Below are 27,701 nucleotides of genomic sequence, written 5' to 3' on the forward strand. Positions count from 1 at the left end.
TTTTCTCACGGCCCCATTATTAATGCCGCCTAGCATGACGCTGACCGCATCGTTAGCGCAGTTTAGCACAAAACCCGAGAAGGGGCGTCTGCCTAAGAGGACAATATATCTCTGGAAAAATAGTCCAAATTTCAGACAAGACAGTCGACAATCAAAATATCTGAATAATATACAACTGCCTCGATAATAAATCACGGCTAGTCGTAACACTATCGAGCTGTTCCCTGTACGCTTGTAATCAAACATGTAAAAAAGAATCCAGCGTCACGAATGATTCTGACTCGCATTTTAACCAAAAGAGAAATATTTATTTCATGATAGACCTCATTTGGAAATACTCAACCATTCAAAGAAATGTACACGATTAAGTACACGTTTCAAGGATGTATTGACAGGTGTTGAAATATCAATAGCCACATGCAATGGTTTATTTCTTTTTTTTCAATTTTCACTACATATACAGCGACTCACAGAGAGCCCCCCCACCACCACCGTGCTACGCAGCAGCAGGACGTCGGAGCTGCAACGTGCTCAGTGTTTGCGTTTTTACTTCTCAAGGAGACGTTCGAAGGTTCAAGAAAACGGATTAAATCCGGCCCTTCGGAAAGATTTGCTTGATTTTGGTGTATTATTATGAAACATTCAACCGAAAAGAAACACGTAGGTGGGTGTGAGAAGCTCTGGGCCGTTGTTACAAGCATTCATTCGGTGTTGTGTGTAATTTCATATTCTATTTATATGAAATATGAGCAAACGCGGCACAGCAGGGCCCGAGGCAGAGGCCTTCGACATCCGGGTCAGATGGACCTCCTCCCTGTGCTGTGGATGTTTTGGTATATTTATGGCCCTGCAGACTCCCTGGAAGTAAAGAGAACACTGATCACCGTAGCCCGACATGAGCGCTGGAGTCATGTCGTCGGTCTGCACAGCACCAAGCGGATTCCACATCAGTCACGAATGGACACTCAACAGAGGGGAGGAAAAAGCAAAAGTCACCCAATCGTCCGCTAAAATAAGGCTGGAAAACGATCCAAATCCATGCAGGCATTAAAACATGGCTGTATTTGGCTTCAAATCATCGCAAAGGGAAAATAACAAAGATCCAGTTCCAAGAAAACCAGGACAAGCGGGCAGCCGATGCAGGACGGCGACATTTGGGCGCGTCAACGGGTCAGGCGGAAGCATCGACGTTAGCCTTTCGAATGATTGCATCCATCAGCGTGTAGCACCGGGAACGCCGTGACCTGTGTAGCGTGATCGTTGTTGGCTATCAAACCGCCCCCGACTGCGTCCGTTCATCCGCCCAGCAGCCATTTTTGATAGAGATATTAAATGCTTCACCGTATTGGACTGGGACTCAGGAGGTGAGTCATCCTCACTTGGTTACATAACCCCCCCCCCCACTTCCCCTCCTTCAGTGAAGTCCTCCGGCGTGGACTGACCGTCTTTTTTTGGGATGGTGATGTTCTTTACTGGCTGTTGCTGAGGTTCAGTAAGCGACCATTCTTCAAAGGCACCATACTGTACATTGGTCTGTGTGTGTGTGTGTGTGTGTGTGTGTGGGCTGCACATACATACATGGAGAAGTAAAACAAGTCTGAAAGTCGATTCCCTCCACTGGTGTCAGCCCACAAGGCATCACCATGACAACTAAGGCAAAATCTCTCAACATTAAAAAATGATCCATCTGTTTCTGCTGTGTTTTGGGTTTTTTTTTTGTTTTTTTTAATTTATTCTCTTTCTGGTGTGGGTCCTTGGCGCCGCTGAAGCCGAAATCCACCTCCCATAGCAACCACGAGTCATGATAATAATCTCTATTCAATAAATTATCTGTACTGTACAAATATTTCACTTCACATAGATTGGCGACAAAGAGGAGCCGTCCTCGATGCAAAGTGGTCCACGGTGTCTCTGCTGCGTCCTCGGTTTAATAAAGCCTCTGCCGACGGACAGACAGACGGACGGACGGACAGCCTTTGTTCCTGTTCCTGCACAGAAATGCAACAGGATGTTCTCCAAAAAAAAATAAAAATAGAACCACAGAAACAGTAGAAACAATTGCTGAAAAATGTGTATCCAGAGAAAAAGTGTTGTTTTTCTTTCTGTGTTGTTATTTTCCAGGAGATCTCCAAGTTCTGCGAGAACAGTAGATCGAAGAGGGTTCCTGATCCAAAGGGACAAAGCTCGTCCCTTACTGCACGCCTTCTTCGTCCACGTAGGTCGAAGGAAACCATCCGATCTGAGGACAGGAGATGACCAGAATCATCCGACTGATGAATAAAACACCAAAGAAACAAATGCTCGGCGACTGATGTGTGGCGTCCTGGGCTCTGCCTGACCCTTAAAAGCGTCGCTGCTGCCTCCACACCAGCAGGAGGCAGCAGCGCGCCCTGTGGAGGCTGCCATTCGACACTGAAGTGGGCAGCCCATAATGATGCCCAGGCCTGCGGGCTCGCTCTGAGGAAGCGGCTCAGGGGGCAGAATAACGAGGGCTGAGCGGCTCTGCTTGGGGAGCTCAAGGTTTTTTGTTTTTGTAAAATAAACCTTTTACTCCAGTTCATCCCAGGTGCCTCACCTGGTCAGTAGCTGGAACCTTACTGCTCCTGTTGCTGTGGATTTTACTCTTAGCTAACAGCACCTGAGCAGTGGAGGCCCTGCGGCTGGGAAAGGGGCCAGTTTTAAAAGCTGACACTAAAACCCAAAGTGACATAAGGATGTTTCAGAACTGTCCCCCTAGATTTGACACTCCGCCGCCGTCCTGCCACGTGGCTAAATGGTTCAATTTGCGGCGTTGGGCTGAGTTACTGGGGCGCCCGGATTAAATCAGAGGAGCTTTTAAAGCTGACGGCACGGACGAACACGGCGCCTGTCGGCGGCGGTAACAGTCAGGAGACACTCACCCGTCCGTTGGCTTCTCCTTTCCACCATCCCTGGTCGCCGCCGATCTTGCTGTAGATCCTGACCATGTCGCCTTCTCGCAGCGACAGCTCTCTCATGTCCCGCGCCGCAAAGTTGTACCTGGCCACCGCCGTGCTGACCACCCGCGGCGTGAACACTGGGGAAAAAGGAACAATATGACCTTTCCGCCGCTGCAGGGCTCTCGGCGGTGGCGAAGTGGACGTGTCGTGGAGCAAATGAGAGGCGATAGAAACGGGACAACCTCGTCATTGCGAAGAGGAAATAAAGGTGAGAAATAAAGCGTTTGCATTCATTAAAGTGGTGACGGAAGGAAAAAAAAAGAGAGTACCTGACCAAAAAGGAGCGGAGCTCTGAGAGGAGGAGAAGTTGAGGCCCTGCGGACTGAGGAAGGAGAAGTTGTAGGAGGCGCATGTGGCTGCTGAGGGGAGAAGAGAAAGACGAGTGGACAAGAGTTGGACAACTGTTAGGAGGAAAGAGCATGCGGAGCTGGAGGGCCACTGAGAGCCACGAGAGTTGCGTGTGTGTTACGTGTGCGTCTCGCACGCCGGCGGTGGATTTAACGAGCACTTCGGCGTCACGGTAACAGCCACTGAACAACAACAAAGACCAGCGGTTCTTCGATATGTGTGTGGACGTGCAGAAGGAGCCCAGGGAGCCGCAGGTGGCCGCGACCAGCAGCACCACACGACTCCGCTCCGTTCCCGTGGAGATCGAACCCGGCCCGCCATACGCCTAATGGTCCGACGGAGCTGCCAGCTTTGACAGCTAGACCGCAGAGCTCATCGTCAGCTGACAAATTCCTCCACGTTGCCTCTCCGTCTCCGTCCACTCAGCGCCGCGCGCCTCCTCGCCAGCTCTGCGGCCCTCCGGGCGTCCTGCTCTCTAACAGACTCGCCGGCTGGCGAGGCGCGGAGGCGCGGGGAGTGAGGCAGCCTCATTTATTTTACCCTTCTTGTTAAACCCACTGCCAAGATAGCAAGGGATTAAATTTATAGGCCAAAACTGCACATTATAAAATCTCTCCAGTCAAATTTGTATTGTCACGATCACTCACGGAGGCGAGGAGATATACAGTAGGAGTTGGCGTACAATGTGCCATTAGTCACCGTGCTAATTAGCCAGTCAGCCACTTTTCCCTGCTTCTCCTCGGCTGGCCGTGTCCTCCAGCCTCTCCTTGGGAATCTGCAGTCTTCCATAGGCAGGAAGTATGTGTATAATGCAGGTTTTGCCTAATGGGTTCTTTTTAACTGAATAAATTTCAAGTTCCAATAGCAGCAGCTCCGTCTAAATCAAATGGATGACTTCACATTAAGGACTAATTTTGACAGTAAGGTTTCTAGTCTGAGCCTGGAGCCCGAGACGGGACCAGATGTCCCCAACGCTGTTCCATTCTGCAATTTAAATGAAAGGCCTGATTTACTAAAGGTTTGCTGAGCACAATGGCAAAAACAACTCTGCATTCTCGACAGCCAAAGCGGGACAAAACGTGGCGGTGGTGCGTCTATATTTGAAGTTTCAAAGGCGAGAGCGATCTGCACGTGCGCAGATGAGGAGGTTAAAAGAGAAATTACAGGCTGCACAAAGAGCCACATTCAGCGCTCACATTTGTAGACACAACATCCGCCGAGGGAGGAACGCTTGGAATTCTCTTCTTATTCAACATTAATAAAGTTACATTCAAAACTCCGGAATATTTCCTTGTGTACAAACCATAAAAGAAGGGGAAAAAAAGTGGACTTTTGTTTTGATTAGAAGATAGAGAAGAGGCGCGCACGTGTTTGTTACGTGTTCAGGATTTGAAAGGCAAAGATTCAGCCGGCCGTTGCTAATCATCAGTCCCCGCTGAATCGATCGCCAGCGGGGGTGTTTACATTAGAGCAGCTCACTGGTCTGGAGCACTCAGGTGTGTGTTAACATTAGCGGCGCTCTAATAGAGGCTACCATTAGTCTGGTCCGAACGGTTACAAGACAACATTCAAACGAGCCACAGTGGAACTGAGATTATTATTCGGTAGTTGAAACCCTTCCAAACTGCTGATGATCTTCCCTGGAGCGGATGTCCCTGAGGCCAGTCGATGCCGAGGAAGACAAAGAAACCAAGGGAGCGGCATCTCGGAGCGGCAGGCTTCACCGAGCATGTAAAATGTTAATGTCCTTGACAGCTCAATTAGAGCGTCGAACAGGTCTGGCTTGTCGGGAGGATCGGCAGGCTAAAAGCTTCTTTTTGGTCTTAAAAGCATCTGAAAGCATGATTGAGGTTTCAAAAGCTGCATCTGAACAAACCACAACGCATCGGCGGCATTGCCCCCCCGATGATGAATAAATAAATGGCGTGGAGAAGAATCGCCTTCACCTGGGAGGGCTGGATGACACGTAGTGCTAACAGCCCCCCTCACCTATTGATCAACAGGCAAAATATTCTGGACAGCATCCACAGAAAATACAAGATAAAAACTGAGGCTTAGTGAAGAGGAGGAAGTTGCTATGGTGATAACAGAAACACACCCACAGCTTACCTGGTGAGCGAGTACTGGCCCGAGTTAACGAACGCTCTCTCGACTTGTAGGGGTATCGCAACGTGGTGTCTAACAGCTTGAAGCTCTCTTTGAGTGAATGGGACTGGTAGTACTCCACCAGCTCCTGTTGGGTCGGTGGAGGAAGAGGAAAGGACAACCCCCCCCCCAACATAGTTTAGATGGGACCGGCACAGAGGCAGCGGGTATTTGCCGCCGTTCAACTCACCAAGAGGCTCTCGAACTTCTTGGCCTCGGTGATGTGAATCCAGCTGTCTTTCTCGATCACCTTGATGTGTTTGACTTCATCGTTGAATCTGGAAGTGTAAAACAAGCAGGAAGAGAAACAAAAGTGTCCCCAGAGATATAGTTAGTCCCTTTATTCCTCTGTTGAGGAACGTCTGGTTGCTTCCACCCGCGGGCTCCCGCGGCTGCTGTCAACAAGTATTAATCCACAATACAGTTTGACTTTAAGCAGCTGGCTCCATCCCTGCAGCCTCTTTGCACCTGTCCTAAAGACTAAAAGCCGTATAAAATAATTTCTTTCCCAGGACATCAAAATTTGACAGCTTCAGTCTGAACATTATTCCCCCCTCGCCGTCTGCATACAAAACAGACTTTAAAGAAGCAATTACTATGCAGTGATTAACCGCTGCTAACAGATACAAGGTAAAGGCTGCCTGGGCATGCCATGAGAACTTTAAATCCCACGTCAGTAAAAGCCATCCCCCGAGGACTTCCCCTCTCCCGCTACTGGGATGTAAAACACTAACTTGATGCTGATGGCGAAGCGTTCCGCCTCGGCTGTCCTCTCTCTGATAAGGTAGGTCCCGCTGCTGTGGGATTTTAAAAGGTTGTCCGCCTGCTGCCGCTCCATGTTCCCTGCAAACCTACAGAGATGCGGCGGATTAATGCGGCGACCTCGGATACGAGGTTATATAATCCAATAACGCTGAAGTGGCTTTGATGAGTGTTTGACTTCATCATCGGCAAATATCCATGAAGTCATTAACCTAATAGTGGGGGTCACGTTTGGGTTAGAATGAGATAATGTGAGTCTGGGAGTCAGTAGTGGCTTTAGGGCGCCCCCTGGTGGGGCAAATATTTTGCCAAAATTGGACCAGGAAACCATTATGATGGTATCAAAGCGAATGTTCTGCTGTGCTGATGTAGAAACTAATCACGAAGTTAACAGTGTAGAAAGGTCACTAATGGGTTTGATGAAACTTTTTCAACGCGATGAAGACATCAATGATTAATGCAGCAGGTGCAGGAATCAAGGTTCTTACCAAGGGTATCCGTAGTAGTCCGCTTCCCTCGAGGACTGCCGGCTGGATAATGACTGGAATGGCTGTCAAATACAGGGAAATGACAATATAATTTCCGGATGAAAACCTGAAAACAAGCAGCTTTCATGGCGCTTCAGACAAGAAGCAGGCCAGGCTCGTTGGACGGGACACTCTCCAGAGTGCTGCTGTTACACAACCCGAAGGGTTCCCCGGTGGTGTGTATGAGGCAGGGACCCCCCAGCCAGTGAGGAACAGTGACCAGCCCTGAGGTTACTACTGGGGCCACCAGCTGGGATGTACTGGACATGGAAATGGCGTTTTCTTATTCTTATAGCCACTATTGTTTCTTTGGGCTGATCCTGATCTTGAATATGGCCTCAAGTCTAACTGTACTATGAGATTATAAATTAGTTAGGCTTAATTACTGCTGGAAGAACCAGCTCCTGACATCAGCACATCCCTGCATGTGATTTTGCCGACTGCACTCACTGTTAGAGATGAAAATGGGCGTCTTACCTTTGGGTCCAAATAAGGTTTGACACACGAACTGGGGAAGAAGCCGCTCTTTTGCGTTGGCATCAACTTTCCCTGCAGGACAAAGGTAAGATTTAATATTATTACTGCATCGAGGCTGAGGCTGAGGCAAGCAAGCGTTAGAGGACTGTAACACACAGAGAAGTTCATTCCTGACAGGGAAAAAACACAATAAACTCTATAAAAGATGAAAGGGGTGACTGAAACAAAGCTGACAGGGGAGGGAGATCCGCAGCTTTTACACCATTTGGGGATGAAATAATGGCTAAATAATAGTTTCCAGAGAGTTCCTCTAAATCAGAAGTGTTTGAAAGCTACTGCCAAAAGTGCCAGAACCCCTCTGCTCATCCACCCCGCATGATTAACAGCGCAGCTCAGTGACACTGAACACTCCACTCAGATTCAAAGACTGTGACTTTGTGGATTTCAGATTTGGGGAAAGTGCTTTCTGGAGTGGACAAATGCAACGGGATTAACGTCGAAACATATTTCAGTTTTATGTGAAATACCTCCCACCACGTGGTGTCGGGATCTCCCTTCAGCAGCTCGATATAATCTCCCGTCTGAAAACAGAGCGGCGTCTTCCCTGGAGGCGCCGGTGTGCCGTGGTAGTTCCTCACTGCCACCATCTTGGGGCCTGAACACACAAGCAAAAACGAGTAGAAGAGGACTTCCTTTCCATTAGGTAGACGTATGCAGTAGGCCTGTAGGCCCTGTATAATCTCTCTTTTAATGGATTTTGCTTTTTATTTTAATGCATCGCACAACTGTCCTTCTCCCATGGTTCCAGTAGATGGCAGTAGAGAACAGCCCAAAACCTGCAGCAAACGTTTCCAGGACAACAGACAGCTTATGTTCATCTACATTTATGACACATTTATGGTTTGTCCTTACCCGATGATAACCCCGGCTCCTGTAAAAGGTAAACAACAACTTGGTAATCAAGTACTTATACAAGCAAAATTCTATAAAGGAAAAGAGTAAAATAAAAAACAAAGGGATGTTAAGAGTGCTGCAGTGATTGACTAATAGAGCCGATACTCACCAGATCATGAGGATCTGAAAGGAGGAAGGACAGAATCACAAAAGAACAGGAAGTTAATCAAGATTTTCATTTCATAGCCCACACACAAATGATAGGCATGGATGTAAATCCCTTAAGAAGCCAATAGTGCATCGCCCCGATGAATCCTTCATTTTTAATCAATATCCTGTTTTATTCTTGTCAGGAAGCATCATCTTTCACACTCACTGCAGTAGATCTGTGTTGCTTTAGTTAAATACCCAGTAGATTAAAAGGTGTAGCAATAAACAACAATAAAACAATTCAGCATGAAATTGTGGTCAAATTTCCCTAATATCAACAACTCGACAGACAATATTAAGAATCAGCTTTTTTCCAAGAATATTCAAAGACAGACGTACTGATTTTACAGATAGTGATGACCTCCAGACATTCTTTGTGTGCTCCTGTCCCACAGCGAGAGCAGTAGTAGCCCTGATAGAAGATTCCCCTACAAAGAGAGAGAGACACACACACACACACACACACACACACACACACACACACACACACACACACTTAAACAATGCAAACAGGAAGTGCCCCAGACACGAATTAACTCCGTGCCAGGGCGGCAGGCAGAGACTTGCTGCTTGTTACTGCACGTCTGCACTTGTATACAACACAAGCTCGTTCATCATTTTCACACCTTACTAACTTAAAAAAAGGCGAAAAAAAGGCACAAAAACAAAACAATCTATTTACAACAGCACTACCGGCCTGTATATGCTTCAAATACCATAACACTGCATGTCTTGCACGCTGCCACGATGAATGCTGAGTGCCATAAATCATGTTGGGATCTGCCGGGGCCGCAGCAGTAATTAGCAGCTAGCTTAGAGCGAGAGCGTCGGTTTCTGGCCTGTAAATTTAGGTCAGCCAAGCCGTGAAAAGCGCGGGTCAATATCCAGAGCCCAGTTGAGCCCTGTGGATGGGATCGAGCTGAAAGTGGGTTTTCCAGCAGCGTGGGTTATCCCCGCCGCCAGCAGGCAGGACGCACACATGGGAGGAGGTGCGCTTTCAGATACAGCGGGTGGTGCTAGCACGCCAGTAAGCCTCACCCTTAAATATGCTTTAATGGAGCACCTGGTAAATGTTTACATTTCACACCTCTAAATTCTAATACCAGGGAATCAGTTGTTTTTAATTTCCCAGAGATATTCAGGCACAGTCATTCTCATCTCTGCAGCCTTTTCCTCCACCATCTATACAGTCTAGTGGCAGAAGGAACGGAGAGACCTGGCCGTTAATACAATAAGCCACTTGACTTTTACTGAGCCGGTATCACAAAAAGTGACTAAGAGACTTCAAACACGTTCCACAATCCTGCTTATCAAAAGACCTGCTGGGCCTCCATTCACACCGGACAGGTCGTTTTTTAAAGCAGCAAAACAGTAAATGGTGACCTTTCTGATTTAGAAGCAACGTCTGAGCTTAGATATCCCAGAATGCACCTGTTCCCACCGTTATAGACACTAAGCACAAGGGGAATAGTTTCAGGGTTTAAATAAACACCAGGATAACATGAGAAAAGGAGAGGAAACATAATAACCTTAATGTCCATCAGACAAAAGAAATGCCTTAAGTTATTACAATATTCTGGAAGCACGAGCAGTTACCTTAGGAGCATTTTGCAGGCTCGACAGTTGGTGTTTTTCTCAAACGTGTGCATTTGGAAGTTATGCTGATTGGCTGTGGCTCTCTCGGGCTTGATGTTGGACCTGGATGTCAATAATAAGGACTGTTTATTGACTAAATCATAACGCATCTGCATCTAAAGACAACAGTGGCTGCAACCGTACTCACATGGCCATGTCAAACTGCTCCATCCATTTCCTCTTTGTCTCCTCTGTTTTACAGAAGAACTGGAAGCCCTGCTTCCCTTGTAGTTGGATCAGGTAGAAGCCATAAGACCACTGGAGAGAGAGGATGGGTGAGGAACAGATGGCAGGGAAATGGATGTAGATGGCAATGATGTGAACACAAGACGCTTGTCAAAATATTAAGGATATCTGGAGTTGTTTACTGGAAATGAGACCGTATTTAACTAATATTTGCTCCTAATGATTATGATCAAGAGACAGATGGACAGTCACGGACTTGGACGGTGCGCATGCAGCCCCGGCACCACGTCCAGAACCACCACTGCCAAAAAGGGACCGCGATGAGAGAGTGAAAGGAGGAGTTCACTTGAGCTTACCATTTTTCCACTCGACTGGCAGGCATGCAAAAAAAAAGAAAGAGACCAGAGAAAGACCCGGTTACACATGCAAGCATGGACACGACACATGCAGATTCCAAACCAAACCACAACAAAGCCGTGTTAGACTGATGGCGCGATGCACTGCGTGGCCTTTTACATGAATCCTAACAGGCAGGCAAAAATTCACGGTGGGTACTTGAATGCATCATTTCTAGCTTCTACTGTATATCTGACCATCAACAACATCCTTCAGCTCAAGGACAACATTGACAGTGATTACACGGGATGATTCATTACCTGCTCTGCTAGACTTTTCAGGTGATCTCATGGCCAACAAAATCAATCCGTGCAATCGCTTCACTTCTGGATCCAAAGCTGCTCTTACCTTTTTCATGTCTCTGTTGTTCATGGGGTCGTCCGACATCTTATAGGACTGCAGCTCGATAATCTCTTTGAGCTCATAGCTGTAGCCTTTCCTCTTGCAGACGATGACCACTTTATCAAACAGGAATATGTACCTACGGATACATACATGTGTTAGCCATTCATAGGGGCGAATGAGCCACAACTAGCATCAGAGTGCTGCTTCGTTTGGGAATTTCACCTGTCCTGTTTGGTTCGGTTGACGATCGAGCACACCTTCAGCTCCCCGTCGATCTTTGGTCGTCCGTACTCCTCCAGTCTCACCTGCTGCTTAGGAGACAAGGACATGCAGAATGTCAATCCAGCGCTGTTTGACTTTCAGTTCTAATGAGAAGCCGTGAATAATTCAGACTTGAACTTCAGATTGGTAACGACAAAGTCCCGCAGCGGCAGCAACACAGGAGGGCGACTGTGACTGCAGTAGATGCAGCATATTTTATCAAGCCAACATTTATCGTGAACATCTACTGCTGCCTTTTTTCATGATTTCTTTAGGGTGTGACTTAAGTGCGGCGTCATGGCATCTCGATGCACCGCCAGACAGAAAACAGGATTATTTTCAGATACGTGTCAGTTCTCTGATGCCACTGAGTCGAATCTGTTACTGACAGACCGGCAGCTGCAAAGACGGATTTATCATTGAATCCACTGAGCTATTGTGGACTAAATAAAAGGAGCCGGTGTGACGTGCATATACATACGCCCAGCTTTTACTTAAAATAGTCCTTTGTGACATTTGCAGCATTGTCTAACTTTCCAGAAATAGCTTGAAACCCTGTTTATTTCTGCCGCTGTCATCGCGGCAGAAATCTTCCTCCTCTCATCACTTTTAACCCTCTGTTTATTTTTATACTGACTAATTGAAAACGGAGCACCAGGGTGGCGAACACCCCGCGTCTGTCGCTGAAATTGATTGGGAAAGTTGCTACTTACAAGATTTTCGATTGAACTTTGGAATTCGCTGATCTTCTTCAGAGTCTCGTTGTCCCTCTTGACTTCATTGATGTACATGGCCAGGTCCTGAAGAAGAACTCGCGTTTCACACTCGACTAAACTCTGACATTTGACACATTACGGGCCACAGCGGCTCCCAACAAGCTTTAAACCCTGTTACATACTACATGCATACATATTTACACACACACACACACACACGCATGAGGAACCTACAGCACAGACCTGCATCGCCTCCAGAGCTTCTTTGAGCTGCTGTCTCTCCGGTCGGTCATTGGAGTGACTCAAAAGTTCCTGTGGAGGAAGATAAATACAGTATCGTCATCTTATTGTCATCGCAAAGAAAACTGAGTTTCATATAGAGAATGGAATTTACGTCTGGTAACTTATGCGCAACATTAATGACCTCAATGGAACATTATGTGGCAATAGACTACAAAATAACTGTGCTTTGCACCTGCACAGGCTCAGTCAGGGCTGTCACGCACAGCTGGAATTGAATTTTGGCTTCTACCGCCACGTCCGGCATTACACAGAACCTTTTATTTCATGACGTTTGCCGCCATCATCTCTTTGATGGTGGTTTCCAATTCTCTCCAATTTTCAAAAGCATAAAAGAGGTGCTAAAAGCAGACTGCAGGACCAATTACGTTTTATAATCGACTGGTTTTTGCTGATGCGAGGCAACACTATCACAAATGAAAACAGTTCCTCTGAATGAACATCTGTTTGCCACCTGTGCTTCCCTAAGAATAGGTATTATGTAGACATTTTTAATAAAAGTGCACTGTGAGTTTCACTGTGTGTAAAAAAAGCAATCCTGAGCATATAAAGTGTGTTTTTCCAGTGAAATCCTGATTATAACAAATTACCTGATATTTATAAGAGTTCTGAGTCAGTCCTATTCGGTTGTGCAGGCAATTCTGGCAGTGATTGTGTAGATGAAACCATTAAAAACAGCTTCAGGTCAGTGTTTTTAATCACTGATTATGAAAACGAATCTGTGCTGATATCAGCAGATGGAAACACTCTTTGTATCACAGCAACAACTTTCCAGAAACTACTCAGTTTTATCTCCTCCCGACCCAGATGAGCTGCAGATGTGACCATGTGGTTTGCAATCTCTTCCTATATTTTATGTGCACTGCTTGTAAAATTACAATGGATATAAAACCCCTAGAACAAGGTGGGTTTATCCTTCACTTTTAAACTAAAATTAATTGGTCATAACTTTATTATTTCATTCAAACTGCAGCAGATAATGTCATAAATGACTCCAGGATGCTTTAACAGTCGTTATCTCCATCAGCGTTATAAAAGGAACATTTCGTATGCAAGAATTCACATTTTACATGAAGACTGAACCCTGAAACAAATTGCCCATATTTGTGGACGTTAGCAAGAAGAGCCCAGCCGTGTAGTGTGTTATGAGGTGTTCTTCCCAGTGACCTGCTGACTCTGCGGATCCTGCTGCTCTGGCACAAGAGGAAGAGGTCACTGAACACACCGTTCGGTCCATAAACTCAACACGATATGAAAGAAATGGAGGGAAAAAAGTATTTAAAGTCAACGACATTGCTTAAGACGGAGAAATCACACCAAGCGGAGGAGCTGCAGAAAATCAGCTCAAGATGTGCCTGTAAGCATGGCGGGATGCAAACGCACAGAAACAGGACTTGTCAGTGCGACGGGCCTCCAGGCAGAGAGCAGCGTTTCGCCCTAAAGCTGTGGGAAGCGGTGAAATGGGGGACGTTTAATCTGATTACGCCACGCTTGATTTGACCTCGGCGCCTCGCTGGGGCTCCTGCTGGGGTTCGATTCGAGCCGAGAGAGGTCGCAGCGGGGCCTGTGCCGGCCGACGTCACCTGATGCAAAACACACCTCTGGAGCGAGTCCATTATGGAGTGCGTGATGAACTCGGGCGCTCATTTATAATGGAGATGCAGTCAATTAATCATGGGGAATATTACAGTGCCCACACTCCACAGTCTTTATGAGGCCCAGGCAGGGCTGATGCCTGTGATTGGTTACAGGCTGTCCCTCTCACCAATAAAGCCCTGAGGTAGTACATTCATATAAAGCATTTACTATGACTAGAAACGAAGCAAAGGTGGCGGATAACTGTGTATGAACCGTGCATTGTTTACCCTGTTTGGAAGGCTCGTTATCTAAACCCCTGTTGCTGTGACTGGAAAACCTGGACAGGGAACAATAATAATGGGCCTGTCTTCCTGTACCTGCTGCGACTGAGCTGTAAAGGGGGGTTTAAGTGGGCTGCATGCTCTTGCCTTGAGTAGCAGATGATACTTCAGCACTCTCTGCATGGGAACCACCAGAAGGTCTTGCAACTTGAACTTCCCCTCCTGCACCTTCATTGTGCATTCCTGTGGAACAACATGAGCGACACAGAAACGATTACACCTCGCATAATGCAGCGTCGCACATTTCTGGCCAAACAAGCCCCCCCCATTCACGGTCCAGTAATTCATTGTGCTTTGTTTCTGATTGCTTCCACACATTTGCGGGGTATTCCATTAGCCATAATGAGGTCAGTTCATTCTTTTGGGACCAGATGAATCTCTAGCAGTGTCACCATTTGTGATGCAATTATACAGCGTGCTGACAGCGGCAGATTCTTCTGACTAATAAATACATTTCTAGATTTTTCTACTGTTTTTTTCTACACATTGTTGATTGTTTAGTAAAGCACCCAGAAACAAGCAGAGATTAAGTCCAAGTTTCTCATCACACTTATGTTCTCATTTCTTTGCCCTGAGCTCCCTGTGCCATATATTGCTTTCCTACCCTTAAAAACATTTGCCTTCATCCTCAATTTAATTATCTTCACAATAACAGCTCATAAATCCTGATGTCTGGCGGCAAACAAACACATTATGATGACTATCACTCAATTCTAAACTACATATAGTAATTTAAATTGACTTGAGAGAACATCAGCAGAATGAGCCCTAAATGACCAAATTAACTAGAAACTCACTTGTTTAGAAATGTTTCGTCACGTTCAACTGTGATGACAGAATATATCACATTGATTGCTTTTCTGATTTCATTTCGATGGGTGGACGTGACATAGAGAAATTTACTGAAGTCAATTTGCTTAATTCTGCTATTATAAAACCAGTGATGGATACTCACTGCAGCTGTTAACACGCTAGGCTACATGTGAGCGGGAACCGTTACCTCGACTTTAATCTTGATGTCCTCTCGTGTTGCTATTAACTCATCCAGAGTCTTCTGGGCGTTCTCCATGTGGCTGCAGTACTGACCGTAGATCAACAGTCTGGTGGAGGAGAGGACAGAGAGCACGTGTTAACCTCGCTGAAGTTCCTCAGCGCATGTCTCGAAATACGAAGCCTTGAAAGGAAACCGCGAGGGCGGTTTATTCAATTGCGATACACCATAAAACTGCGGTGGAGCCCCGGCTCGCTCTTACTGAACACATCTAACGAATGTGAAGCGTTAACTTGGTTTATAAAACAGCATTCTCTGAAAGCATGCACATACTTGTGAAACCTGTTTAAGGCCTGTGGGATGGTCTTTAATACTCAAAACAAAATGGAACCGATATATCTTCATGCTTTAAAACTGCTAAAAGACTGCCTGAAGCTCAGCTCCCCTGTAGATGACAGTAATGTCGAGTCTGTCAACATAATACGGGAGGTCAGCCTAAAGAGTTATTTGGCACTATAGGGGAATATAAATTAATATGTGAATACATGTATTATAATTAGAAGTGCATGTGAATACCATGAATAAGTAATGACTGGGTTCTAATCCCAAGGCAATCTTTGGAGGGCTGGTATCCATTCGCCAATAAGCTATAATGAAACACATTGTCTTAGTTCAGCTAATTTGCAGAGCTCCTTTTATCAGTAAGTGAGAAAAAAAATCTCTTCATATTGAACAGTGAAGATACGTGAAATGGCTCATTAGCTATCACAATGGGTCTCCAACACAGATCTGTGGGTTCAGCTGAAAAGATTTTCAATGTCATCTTGACTGGAGGAGGACGTTACATATGGCATGCACTCCTCCTCCTCCTCCTCGCTGAGTGAGTCCATGTAGGGCGCTGGCAAGAGTACAGATCTATCTGTTATTCTATTATTCAACTGAGTATTTTGCAAAGTGAAGAGTTCTATTACAAACAGACACCGTTGATGGAAAATTAAGCCAGGAAAGAATAATAGTAATTCCAAGCAGCTAATTCAAATCTATGAGATACTGTGGTTGTCTTTGTTCCCCAGTAGTGGAACTCTAAACCAACATCATTAGGGATTGTAACAGCATCTCTCCATCCTTCAGACCTGGACTGGGCTAACAAGTCCCTGGATAGGGCATGATCCACACTGAGACGGCTCCACTCAGCTGTCAGGCCTACATGATGGCTAAGTGATAAAGATTAATAGGCCCTTGATCAATTTTGAGACAGAAAGCGGAACGAGGTCGACGAGGTAGCCATCTTACAGTAAAATGTCCAATTCCAATGTCACAGGAAGGTCTTTTCAAAGTTGACCTGAGACAGGGAAGAAAACGCTGTAACATTCTGAGGGAAATCTCAGCATTTCAAATACTAAAGTCCTGCGGTTGCCTTAGAGGCAAGATTTCATAGCTGGCAGGTTTCAGTTCTTTCATATTGCAGATTTAAATGGTAGCTGGAGAAAAAAGCCTGTGGACAAAATAAACCTTTATCCCCAATGAGCGTCATGATGCAAGTGGGTGGTGTGACGACAGTGAAGTCTGCACGTGCTAGCGCAGAAACAACAACCGCGATAGCTTGGAGTCATGCATATATTTACAGATGGGCAGCCTTTCTTAGTGAGGTTCCATCTGAAATATTCACACAACAGCTTAAGGGTAGTTTGAATGAATTCCCATCCCTGTTTACCAGGCCTTGGTCTTTCTCTTAGCAACAACCTAGGAACTGAATTAATGTGTGAAATGATTAGTGTCGATTGTGTTTACTTATATAATTAAAGCTCCCTTTTCATTGTATGTGTGTGTGTGCGTCTGTGTATGTATGTATGTGTGTGTGTGTATGTGTGTGAAACTGTTTTCTGCATGTGAACAGGGAAGAAGCAGCTTTGTTCTGTCTGAAGATCCAAATAAACTGATTTATGCTGTGTTCACACTGCAGGCCTTCATGCTCAATTTTGAGTTATTGATCAAATCTGACTCTTTTGGTTTGGTTTTTCAGATTACTTGTTTAGACAGATGACGTAACCCTTGTTTACTCAAGCAGACACGGCAGCAGTCGATGATGCTAGACTCTACGGTTTGTGGCAACAGCCGGAAAATGTGTGAGCGGGTGTTGTATAAAAGGCGGATTAGGAGCGTTTACGATAAGATTGCCGTGCACCAAAGTGACACCCCAAATACTAATTGAGTCTAAGCCTTCCTTATCTCTCCACTGGCTAGCTCCATCCATCACTTCAGGCTCCGTGGTGGCCTTCAACAAAATCTAATCTGATTGAGTCCCACATTTTTGGCCTGAATTGGATGCAAACATGTCACATCCAGTGCGACTTGTGCTGGTCACATTTGAAAAAAATCAGATTCGGGTTACTTTTGAACACCCCCATCAGCCTTGTTTTCAGCAGCTTAATGTTTGTTTTGGTGCGGTCAGAAACTGGAAGAAAACCAGACTAATTATCTCCGACGGACTGGCAAAATGTGTCCAACACCAACACCAGGAGGAGCTTCTAGTGTTGCTGCAGTTGCACATGCTTGAGTCAATAAATCAATTTCCCAGCTCAAGCTGTGTTTGCTGGTGATTTAGTAGACGTCTTTGGTGAAAAGCGTTTTTAGAACGGTGGTAAGGTGTCCGGTGAATGGGTTCATCAAAAGAAACGAGGGATATCGGGCAGAAATCGAACGGGAGAGCTATGAATAATGGAAGCCTGGGAGAGTGAGAACATTGAGTTGCATGAAAGCTGTCATCGTTGTAGAGGGAAGCCAGTGATTTGGCAGCTGTAGAGAGCAGAGGCTGGGCTGTGGAGCGTGGGTTAACCTTGTCCTTGGGATACGTGCAGCTTGGTAGGCAAGTTTCTTTGGAATGTGAACTACTTTTTTAGTCGCTGACCCTGGAAAGTGGAGCGTTACAAGTAAGCGTGCACCGTTCCACGCTCACATTCACACGGTAAGAGATGGGGCCACATACACAAGAGAAATAACCAATCACGCACATTCACATGCTGAAGATGCAGCTTCAGGAGCTATTCTGCTGTTCAGTATCTTGCTCAAGGACACTTCCACGTGCAGTAAACAGGGGCTCGGGATCGAACCAATGACCTTCAGAGCACTGTCCACCTGAGCAAGCTGTCATCTTTCATTTATGTAACTGCAGGGGATAAAACTCGACCTATGTTGTTTTTTATGGAAGATGAAAGGAAGAGAGAACTAAAAACCTAGTAAAAAGATATTAATGATATTTTTATCAGCTATAATTATATGTGTTATGGCCTAATATTTAGATTTTCTGACAGACAAAGTTTAACAAGACTGTAAACCTCCTGAATAATTCGATACAACATGTGGTTAAAGTTTTATATTTAGGAGTTGAATTGCAGCCTTTGATGTGAAACTTGAGTCTGATCAGTGTCATTTGCGCTCTCTATCAAAGCCAAGAACAAAATCAGGATTTTCACAATGTGGGAATCAATAATCTGTCCTTCAGGGCAACAAATTTGCTGCTGCTATTTAAATAATTTGTACCCTAGAGCAGAGAGAGGACAAGGAGACTGTGAGGACACTCGGGTTGGGGTTTCTTCGTACAGTAAAACAGTTTATCTTCTCCGCAATGACATCACATTGCTGTATTGCCCTCTTCTTATTGAGGACACTGTTATGTCTGTTATTTCACAAAAAAAATGCAATTCTGAGTAAGCGGGCCGTGGGCTTTCACCCCGACACTAGTGGAGCTCAACAAGTCGAGGCAGCCAAGTGAGGAAATCTCCAAGCAAACCAGAAGTGACAGGCTGTGGCGCAAGCTAATATTCTCTGACACGTGGCATTGGGACCCCCTCACCTCCACTCAACATAACAGGCGCGCGGCAAATGGAGAGCGTGAAGCAAAGGCTTCCGATAAAGAAACACGTAGCGAGTCCATGATTAGGCACTGCGACGGTGCCAGAAAGTCAGATTACGCCGGAAATGAGTTTAACAATGTCACAAACGAGAACAAATCGAAAGAAGGTACTCCCGTGCCCGTTTAGTTTATAGAGCTTCCTATTCCATCGAGTCCAGTTCTGACAGTTTAGGAAGCACCTTAGATGAACGGGTGACATTTTCAGCCTGGCATTCACATCGATGACACACAAACAAAGAAAAAAAGCATTTTGTCTTTTGTCCATACGTTTGAAAAAGGAAGATACACGCTCATTGTAATAAAGGTCACAGCAACTTATGAGCCAGGTTGCCAAATTTACTGTGCCAAGCCGGATTCACAGGAGAGCCCGATAAGAGCGACGGTCTTTCAGCCCAGATTCTCCGTGTCTGTTGTTTATGACCAGGCAGACTCAAGATGCCTCGCAGGCTAATAATGAGGCAGGTAGTGTATACGTGTCAATCACATGGAGCCACTCAAAGCCTGTGACGCACAAAATCTGCAAATCTAATGAACCGTTTTCTTAAAATAACCCTGCGGCCCATTTTGGAGAATGTCACAGTGGGGAAATATTAACAAAGATTGGTAGGTCATCTGCAAATTTGGTTATGAATAGAGAGGAAGTCCGTCGGAGAGAGAAGGCTGAAACACGACGGGTTCACCAGGAACTCTTTTGTGGTTCAGAAGAGTTCCGTGCTGAAGCCTGACCCTATTAGTGCCTTTGTGATGCACTTTACAAAGTGCTCAGAAAGTCTGTGTAGATAAGTGGGACTTAAGCCGGAAATATCCCTCATGTCATGTCCCTTGACTACTCTACAATTCCAGGCGTGGGATTCAGACGTCTGTGCAGATTAGTTGGAAAACATATTTGCAACACTGTCTTGTGATTTAAAAACAAAAAATGACAGATGTGCAGCAGAAGCATGTTCATGTATATAGAAATATTATGGATCCGTTTTTTTATGTTATCAGCCAAATCAAGTGTGTTGGCTTTCTAGGTTTTAATGAAAAAGCTGGAAAAGGTACTGAAGTAAACCCAGAGTTGTCCAAAGAAATGTCTGTCTGTTTCAGCTGAAAGAGGGGAAGCGTGTGTGTGATCAGAGCACTGTGCACAGGAGCATAATATGCATTTATGTATGCAAGAACAGGTACACACGCAGTGAAGTGTGAGATCTGTTCTGGCAGTAATAGCTCTGTCATTCAGAGGATATCTGCGGCGGCGTATGGATTCCTGTTTGGGGCCAGAACCCATCATCATCATTACCATCACCCGTGCAAGAACCACACTCATCACCACAGGGAGCCCTATCACCGCTGCTCGCAGGGATGTCAATTATCCACGTGTTGCTCGGGAGCTGGGAACGATGAAGAGGGAGTCCTGCTAGCCGATAAGCAGTTTTACCAGTTTGCTGCATTTAGTGACTTCCCACACAACACAAATCCGCCCTCGACAGGGGATTTGTTGGCCGTGACAAAGAAGAAGTGGTACTGAAACTGGTAAAACAATTACAGTGTTCTATACATGAACAATGTTTTTGATTCTGTTGTTCAACCTTGATTTGTTTTCAGGTAAATGATTTTTCTGTCCTGTAATACAGGCAGGCAGATATCTGGGGCTTGTGTTTTGATGAATATAACAGATGAAAACAGTCCTTTTATAAGATATACTTATAACAGTTTACACTATCTCGATGATTGCTAGTGTTAATCAATGGATTTATGATCTTTAGGTGAAACGTTGGGGGGAAGTGTGCCCATCAGAACATGCACTCCAACCAGATGCTGAGAAGACAGAAAAGAGGATGTGATTATCTAAGAGTAGAGTCAGCTTTGCAGGGACATTACTGTGAGCAGCAGCTGCAGTCTGGGGCAGATTTCCTCTCATCGCTTTGCACAAGTGTGGAACAATTGGCTCCCTGCTCGCTCAGCTTTTGCTGTTGTTTTGTGTTAATCGACTTAGTCTTGGAGGCCTAATCCCCAGGATCCTCAGCTGATGTGCGAACGTTTAACTCCGCGACTCTCGAATTTAGAAGGGCAGAAAAACGCGGATTTTAACACCTCGTCTACAGCAAATTGATCACAACAAAAACAATATACTCAAAGCAATGTGAGCCTTGGCACCAACCTCTCTTTGAAGTCAAGGAAGATCTTCCCCAATCCGCTTCCTCCACTGACCATGTTGAGATCGATTGCTCGCAGGAGGGCAAAGTGGACTTTGATAATATCCTGAGTGAAAAATCATAAAGCCATTATAATCTCCCTCACACGTGTGTGATCCACCCACGATTAAATTACAAATGAGCTGAAACAGCGCTGTTTTGGGATTTCAGGTCAGAAATACAAGATCATAACGATGCATTCGTTTTATCTCCTGAAGCTTCTGTAGGGAACTATGTTCAATTTTAATTATATTAATTATATCAGTGACATCCTTTCACATGCATATTGAATTTTTCAGTTCGTGCGCAACACATGCAGGTCACTGTAGAGACGCTGTCCCCGTGTCCTCACCTCAAGGTTGACGAAGATGGCCTCCATGTCCTGTGGACTCAAGACCTGCTTCAGCGGGATCATGTAATTCTACAGAACATACAGGAGAAGCAACTGTGTGACTGGCTTCAGAGTAGTAACTTATTCTTAAATTGAATGACCTAGAAGACAGCGGCTCTCTGAGCAAAGGGGACGCCGCCTCCTTTTTACTAACATTGGTTTATGGCTGTCACGTTCCATCATTATCATCATAATAACAAATACATCAACTAGGAAGCAATGCACAGATGACAGGCTTTATTAACCCCAACTCAATTAAGTCTAACGAGTCCTCTGATCATAGCAAGGTTATTTAATCTCCTTCAGCCTTGGGTTGGTAGCAAGCAGAAAACACAAGGCACACATTCTGTTTAATGAAATTAGCAGAGCAGGTGATTTGTAGCGCTTCATCAAACGCGACTGAAAATCCGTCAAGATGGAAAGTGATGAGTTCGCAGCACCGTTGCTGCATTGTGACGACTTTCACTGTTCTTTAAAAGTGGTTTTCTGGATTATGCAATTGCAATTGTCCCCACAATCTTGCTACTAAGGGGATATTTTGGAATTCACTTGTTCACGCCTGTATAATCCTATCATGTATGTGGTGTGTGACTCTTAATCCCCGGGGGGGCTCAGGGTCTCCTGAGGTGAATCCAGCCGGTAATAACCAAATCAATCAGCTCCGGTGACCTTTGTAGTCCCTTTTACATATACCATGGCTTGACATTTTCACAGTGAAACAGCTGATCTGACCTCATGTTGCTGGCGTGTAGACAAAACACCCCCCTGTGGTAACACTTACCTTCTCTATGTCCTCTAAAGTCTTGTAGTACTTTGCCTCAGTCTCTTGGATTTCAACCAAGCAGCAGTTTCTCTTGTCATCCTCTGACATGCCCATTTTCTATGACAAGAAAAGAGACGCAGGCGGAATATTTGGTTTATATCACTGTAGTGTTTCATTCTATCACTTTCCATTTTGGAGAAACTTGGCCACCGACGAGATAAACCGAAATTAGTTCGGACTTCAACTGGGCGACTACGTGACTAGAGATGCCGACTCGTGAAAATAATTGAAATTTGTTCCTGGGTCATCAGTCTGGGCCTCCGTTTCAGAGATACCGCATATGAATGCTGCGACTGTTTTTGGGAATCGGTGAATGCAGAATGCAGATGAGCTATTTTCCACTGGAAAAAAAGCTTCCTGCATTTCTTTATCCTGAGCTGCTTATACGCAGATGGATAAAGAAACGGGTTAACAGTGGAGAACTGGAGGTCCAGATGAGGCCCTAATTTACTGTAATGAGCATCAGCGGTCAAAGACAGCAGGATGCTATTTGTCCGTCTCATGTTTGTTATTTATTTTTTCCATGAAGCAGCTGGTGGACTCTCGCTGATGTCAGTTTATCCTGATCACCGCGCTGATGTCACAGCTGCCTCCGTGCGGAGACCTGAGTCAGAGCGCAGATGGGTCCCCCCGTCTCCCCCCCACCCCCACCCCCATCTCCCCCCCCAGTCAATGACATAACCGTCGGCTCTTTCTCTCGGGACTTTAGAAGTTAGTTTTAAACGGAGTGAAGGGGGCTGGTGGTGGTTGTCAGTGTGGGGGAGGGTCACAATCACAGCATCACTCACCTGCATGTATCTAATCTGCAGCGTGGGGAAAGCAAAGCAGCACAGGTAAATACACACCATCACCTTCTCACGATGTGACAGCTTAACACTATTGTGGTAGTGAAACGACACATTCTAAACACTATACAATAAGAGACAAGAGGACAAAAACAACACAAAGATAGCTCTCACCATGGGTTGTCGTACTTCCACCTTAATGATGTCCTCGTAGATGTCATCTCCATCATCCTCGCATGGAACACAGTCATAGATGTCGTCCTCACCCAAGTCGTGCTCGCTGGGAAGCAAACGCACGCACAAATATGAGGTTATGACCTGTACTTCTGTAGCTTAATAGACAGATAATACACTTTAATAAGCCTATTTTCAAGCATGAGAAATGGAAAGCACCTAGCAATCAAATGAGAGGAAACTCATTATCTGATATTGCTGGCTCACAGAAGAAGGCACAATGGCCGACGTCCACAAACCTCTCCGGTGTTATTGAGTGGCATTCGTTTTTAATGTGTTTATACTGCTTTTGCACCCAGCAAGCGAGCTGACCTTTAATTAGGCAAGCAGCCAGCAGAGAAGAGACAGTTACTGCGGAGAGTTTTCTGCGGGAGATTACGTGAGCTGTGTGTGCTCACACTGTTTCTCTCCGTCTTCTGGAAGAGCAATTACTATTGGTGGAGGGGGATCAGATTGTGATGGAGCCCATGTGCCAGTAAATATTGAATTTCTGGGTTTACATTTAGACAAACCTGACAAAGTTATTACAAGCTTTTGAATTTCTCCACAACAGATCCAAAGACTTGGAATATTGTAAGTCCTCCCTGATTAATTTAGATCACATAATGAACCCTAATGACCAACAAAGGGTTATGAGGTGATGGAGGGTCCGTTTCAGAGGGAAAAAAAGAAACCGGCCTAAATCAAACATTCAGCTTCGTCGTCACACTGGTAGCGTTTGAAGTTTTAATTGAGGTGGCATGTTTGACTCCCAGTACGGTGCTGCTTCTTTCTTCATTAAGTTACCGCAGCTCATGATGAATACTGAGAAGCCTGTGTGGGAGGACAAAGGCCAGCCCATCCTGTCCCATCAGCACCTCCTCTCTGAACTCGGCGTCGTCAGAAAAAAAGCTTAATTTCTCTCTAATCCCTCGGAGACAATATTATACGAGGGCGACCTGCTGAGAAATCCTAGAGATAGTTCAAGGAGAATTTAGCCCCCTCCCGCGGTGTATATATAGAAGCACTTCTATTTGTGCTTCTTGCCCCAACTGTACTCATTGATCCTTGAATGACATTAATTAAAGTATGTCAAAGCAATATTGCATCGATCAATTGTGACATTTTAGTCCTTTCCTCTTTCCCACAGGGCACCGTGTCAATTCTTGTTATTTGTATTGCTTCTAATCAATGGTTACCAATCAATTGCTTCGTTAGAGGGACGTGACCCGAGCGCAACAGGTTGGAAGGAAAAGCGTCCTGATTGGAACATCCTGATTGATCCAGATGAGGAGAATGTCATAATTCATCCTTTGAGTATAATTGGTGGAGCCATAAATGATCACCTTAATTGACCGTTTAAAGTAAAATCATTTCAGTGAATCAGACAAAACTTCCTCACCACCTAGTTTACACATTTATTTTGCGATGCATCCAGGAAAAGTGGATGTTTATGGTATTTTTGGCTATATTTCTGATCCCTCTGGTAAGGGCATATTTCGAGTTTCATTGTTTGCTTTTCACTTATTTTTATTTATTTATTTAGAGACAGCAATGACATTCACTTTCAATGCTAGTGCAGGTAAAGACCGCACAAAAGATAATAATTCAGATAATAATGATGGCTTTTTAAATTGTAGAAAAAGTTTTTTTTTTATTTAAAAACTTTCAACGTCATCTGATGTATTTCAATAGGTTGAAGGTTAATTTGGGATCTTAAGACTTCATGGCTTGTGTACGCGCTTACGATTTATGTTTGAGGCTGCTGAAGGTTGCATTAAGTGTGTGTGTGTGTGTGTGTGTGTGTGAGTGGGGGCATTCTTCTTCCCAGTAAACAGTAAATCTGTCAAACCATAACTTCAGTGTTTATGCCTCTTTATCTCTTGGGCTTTGACAATAAAACATTGATAAGATATTTAAATGCATGCGTGTGCGTGCATTTGTGTGTCCTTGGACATTTATATGCACCGTGGTGCATCAGTAGGCTGGAGAGTGGGAGTAGAGTCCTGAGTTCTCATGAATTAGGTCTGATTTTCTGTCTGATTACACCCGATAGGCCAGAGGGTGTCCAGCGGATTTGCACGCAACTGGCCTGATACCCTGCTTGCATTTACAGTATAGATACGTGGTTCTACAGAACATATTCTTCCTGTAACCTTCATAGTTAGCTGCAGCTATTAAGTCTTCTGTCTGGGAGTATTACCATCTGCTCCAACAGCAGGCTAATGCATACCATTCCAACAATTTCTCCTCCTATACTGCAGAGACCATCTACTTTTGCCTAAAATGCAATAATAGCTCCCTGTAATGTGATCATAGCTGTTAAACTTTTAGCCTTTTGCTGCATTTTCCACTTTTCTTCCACAATGTTATCCATTTTAAGTGACATGCAACACATTTGTTAATCTATGCAAACATTAGAAGGTAACATCCTGCAGACACTGGTTTTTAATAGGCGCCGTGAGACATTGCTATCCTGGTTTCTGTGGTTTGTGGCTTGTAAATTTGGTTAAGCGTACATGCCGTTTTGATTTCCTCTTACCCAACCAAGGAGATATTTTTCAAGTGGAAGTGAGGAGACATGCAGTAGGGACACGCCGTTGTGAGTCAAGGCCAAAGGGAAGCCAATTAGTCTACATTAAAGGCTAAAGTGGTTCTGCATGTAGCACAGTTGTAAATGAGTCCGTCAGGAGGAAGGGGGTGCTATACAGAGGGATGTGAAGGTAGTTAATCAGAAGGGACTCTGAGCCGGTGGAGATTTTTGTTCCTTTCAACTCCAGCATAGATCTGTAGGAGTAAGACTTCTTTAATTATGTATTCCTGCATATAGTCACAGGGAGGGACAACATCTCACTTGACCTAAACCTCTAAAGGGTAACTGAACCTCTAGGTTTTCGGATGAAGTGCATCTAGGCTGGAGTTTCCCCAAAATGCCTTGATTACTGATGGGGCTTCTGGAGCAGTTAAGAGATGCCAGCCACTCTCCTCATGCTAGCTAACTAGCTGACCATGACTGAAACAAATATGTTTGTTTTCATCAGAAGAAAGTGGTCTGGGGGGGTTAGTTACTCTTTGAAGTGTAAATAATATCTTAGCTAAATCCCTTCCCTAACATTTGGAGACAACGTACTCAAAGGATTAATGGAAAAAAGAGACAGCAAAACAGTGACACGCTGTGCTCTGGAACGGACACACTTCACAGTGAACCTCCTCCCCACATTTCATGCTTTGTCAACTCCAGAATGGAGTCATTTCAGACAGGGACAACACAGAGTTTAGGGACCGCGAGGACCTGACTTTGCACAGCCAGAGGGAAGAAGCATATCAGGTACACAACATTAACCCAAGAGACCTCAATTAAACCCCGACTGGCCTCTTCCTGACTGAGTCTGTCTGCAGACTGGAGCATCCTATCATGGAATCTCAGTAGGACACATTTACAACAGCTACTTCCTCCTGAGCCCACGCGGACTCCCGCAAACTTGAACGCAGCTCACCCTGACATGATATAGCAAATATGGTAATGATCCAGCAAAGTAATTGACCTCAGCTCACCTCTCAAATCAGTCACTTCCCACTGCAGGATGTGCGTATTACATACTACCTCGGACCAAACAATCTAACAAATGGCTTTTCCCACATTGTACCTTCAATCCATTAGTGTCACCTGAACCTGTGCCTCTCTCTCCATACCTCTGACAATACAAGTTTTTGGCCTCTGAACAATCTTCCATTTAATTTTCAACAAGTGACAAGAAGCATTTTTAATGCTAACCTCAGAAATCCATTTCATAGATTACTTTCTGGAGCCGCTAATGTAATTTCTGTGACATGATATGTTAATTTTGTTCTTTAGGTGCTTCTGAATGGTTCTACCATACATCAAGCATTCCATGCTTGGTGCAATATCCCTCCATGCAAAATTCTCATGCAATCTGCAAGCAATGTGGGAAAAAACCCCCAAAACAAAACATAATCCAGCCTGAGAATATTTTGTGCTGCAGCAAACAAAACAAGGATCTATAATTGAGGTGGGATGGAAAATCAGTTCACACTTATGCTTTAGGCGTGTGTGTGAATAACAAAATCGAGCCACGTGAACCTTGAATCCAAGACGATGTTGAGCCAAATTTGAAGAAATTCCCTCATGGCATGTGTGAGATTTCTGCATGTAAAACAGTGTAGACAGATGGAGCAGGGAAACGTGGAACCCTGCCTTTAGCCACGGCTATCACTAGCACAGTGATCACGAGCACTTCTGGGATAAGCCGATTATTGTCATATTTCTTATTCACACGTTTAAGTCAAG

At 44.9% G+C, this 27,701-nt stretch overlaps 1 protein-coding gene across 7 annotated transcripts in view; it reads right to left on the minus strand.

Annotated features, from left to right (window-relative positions):
• Positions 1-286: 286 nt before the first annotated feature.
• The window catches only part of vav2 (vav 2 guanine nucleotide exchange factor), a 118,835-nt gene continuing 91,420 nt past the window's right edge, over positions 287-27,701 (minus strand). The window contains exons 5-30 of one of the 7 annotated variants that reach the window (XM_029837192.1): positions 23,354-23,459; positions 23,183-23,197; positions 22,353-22,451; positions 21,533-21,601; positions 21,147-21,247; positions 15,100-15,199; positions 14,187-14,282; positions 12,124-12,192; positions 11,878-11,964; positions 11,126-11,211; positions 10,907-11,039; positions 10,519-10,533; positions 10,125-10,234; positions 9,938-10,039; positions 8,681-8,769; positions 8,301-8,314; positions 8,150-8,168; positions 7,765-7,892; positions 7,238-7,309; positions 6,722-6,783; positions 6,206-6,322; positions 5,662-5,749; positions 5,436-5,559; positions 3,248-3,337; positions 2,901-3,055; positions 287-2,239 (exon numbers count right to left, since the gene is read on the minus strand). In XM_029837192.1, the coding sequence (XP_029693052.1) occupies positions 2,192-2,239; positions 2,901-3,055; positions 3,248-3,337; positions 5,436-5,559; positions 5,662-5,749; positions 6,206-6,322; positions 6,722-6,783; positions 7,238-7,309; positions 7,765-7,892; positions 8,150-8,168; positions 8,301-8,314; positions 8,681-8,769; positions 9,938-10,039; positions 10,125-10,234; positions 10,519-10,533; positions 10,907-11,039; positions 11,126-11,211; positions 11,878-11,964; positions 12,124-12,192; positions 14,187-14,282; positions 15,100-15,199; positions 21,147-21,247; positions 21,533-21,601; positions 22,353-22,451; positions 23,183-23,197; positions 23,354-23,459 (2,194 nt within the window). In that variant the 3' untranslated portion in view covers positions 287-2,191. Of the gene's footprint in view, positions 2,240-2,900; positions 3,056-3,247; positions 3,338-5,435; positions 5,560-5,661; positions 5,750-6,205; positions 6,323-6,721; positions 6,784-7,237; positions 7,310-7,764; positions 7,893-8,149; positions 8,169-8,300; positions 8,315-8,680; positions 8,770-9,937; positions 10,040-10,124; positions 10,235-10,518; positions 10,534-10,906; positions 11,040-11,125; positions 11,215-11,877; positions 11,965-12,123; positions 12,193-14,186; positions 14,283-15,099; positions 15,200-21,146; positions 21,248-21,532; positions 21,602-22,352; positions 22,452-23,182; positions 23,198-23,353; positions 23,460-27,701 lie in introns of all 7 variants that reach the window. The other 6 variants (XM_029837191.1, XM_029837195.1, XM_029837194.1 and 3 more) reach the window with 6 other exon arrangements.

The sequence above is a fragment of the Takifugu rubripes genome, chromosome 6, assembly GCF_901000725.2.
Source record: "Takifugu rubripes chromosome 6, fTakRub1.2, whole genome shotgun sequence".
Lineage (NCBI taxonomy): Eukaryota > Metazoa > Chordata > Actinopteri > Tetraodontiformes > Tetraodontidae > Takifugu > Takifugu rubripes.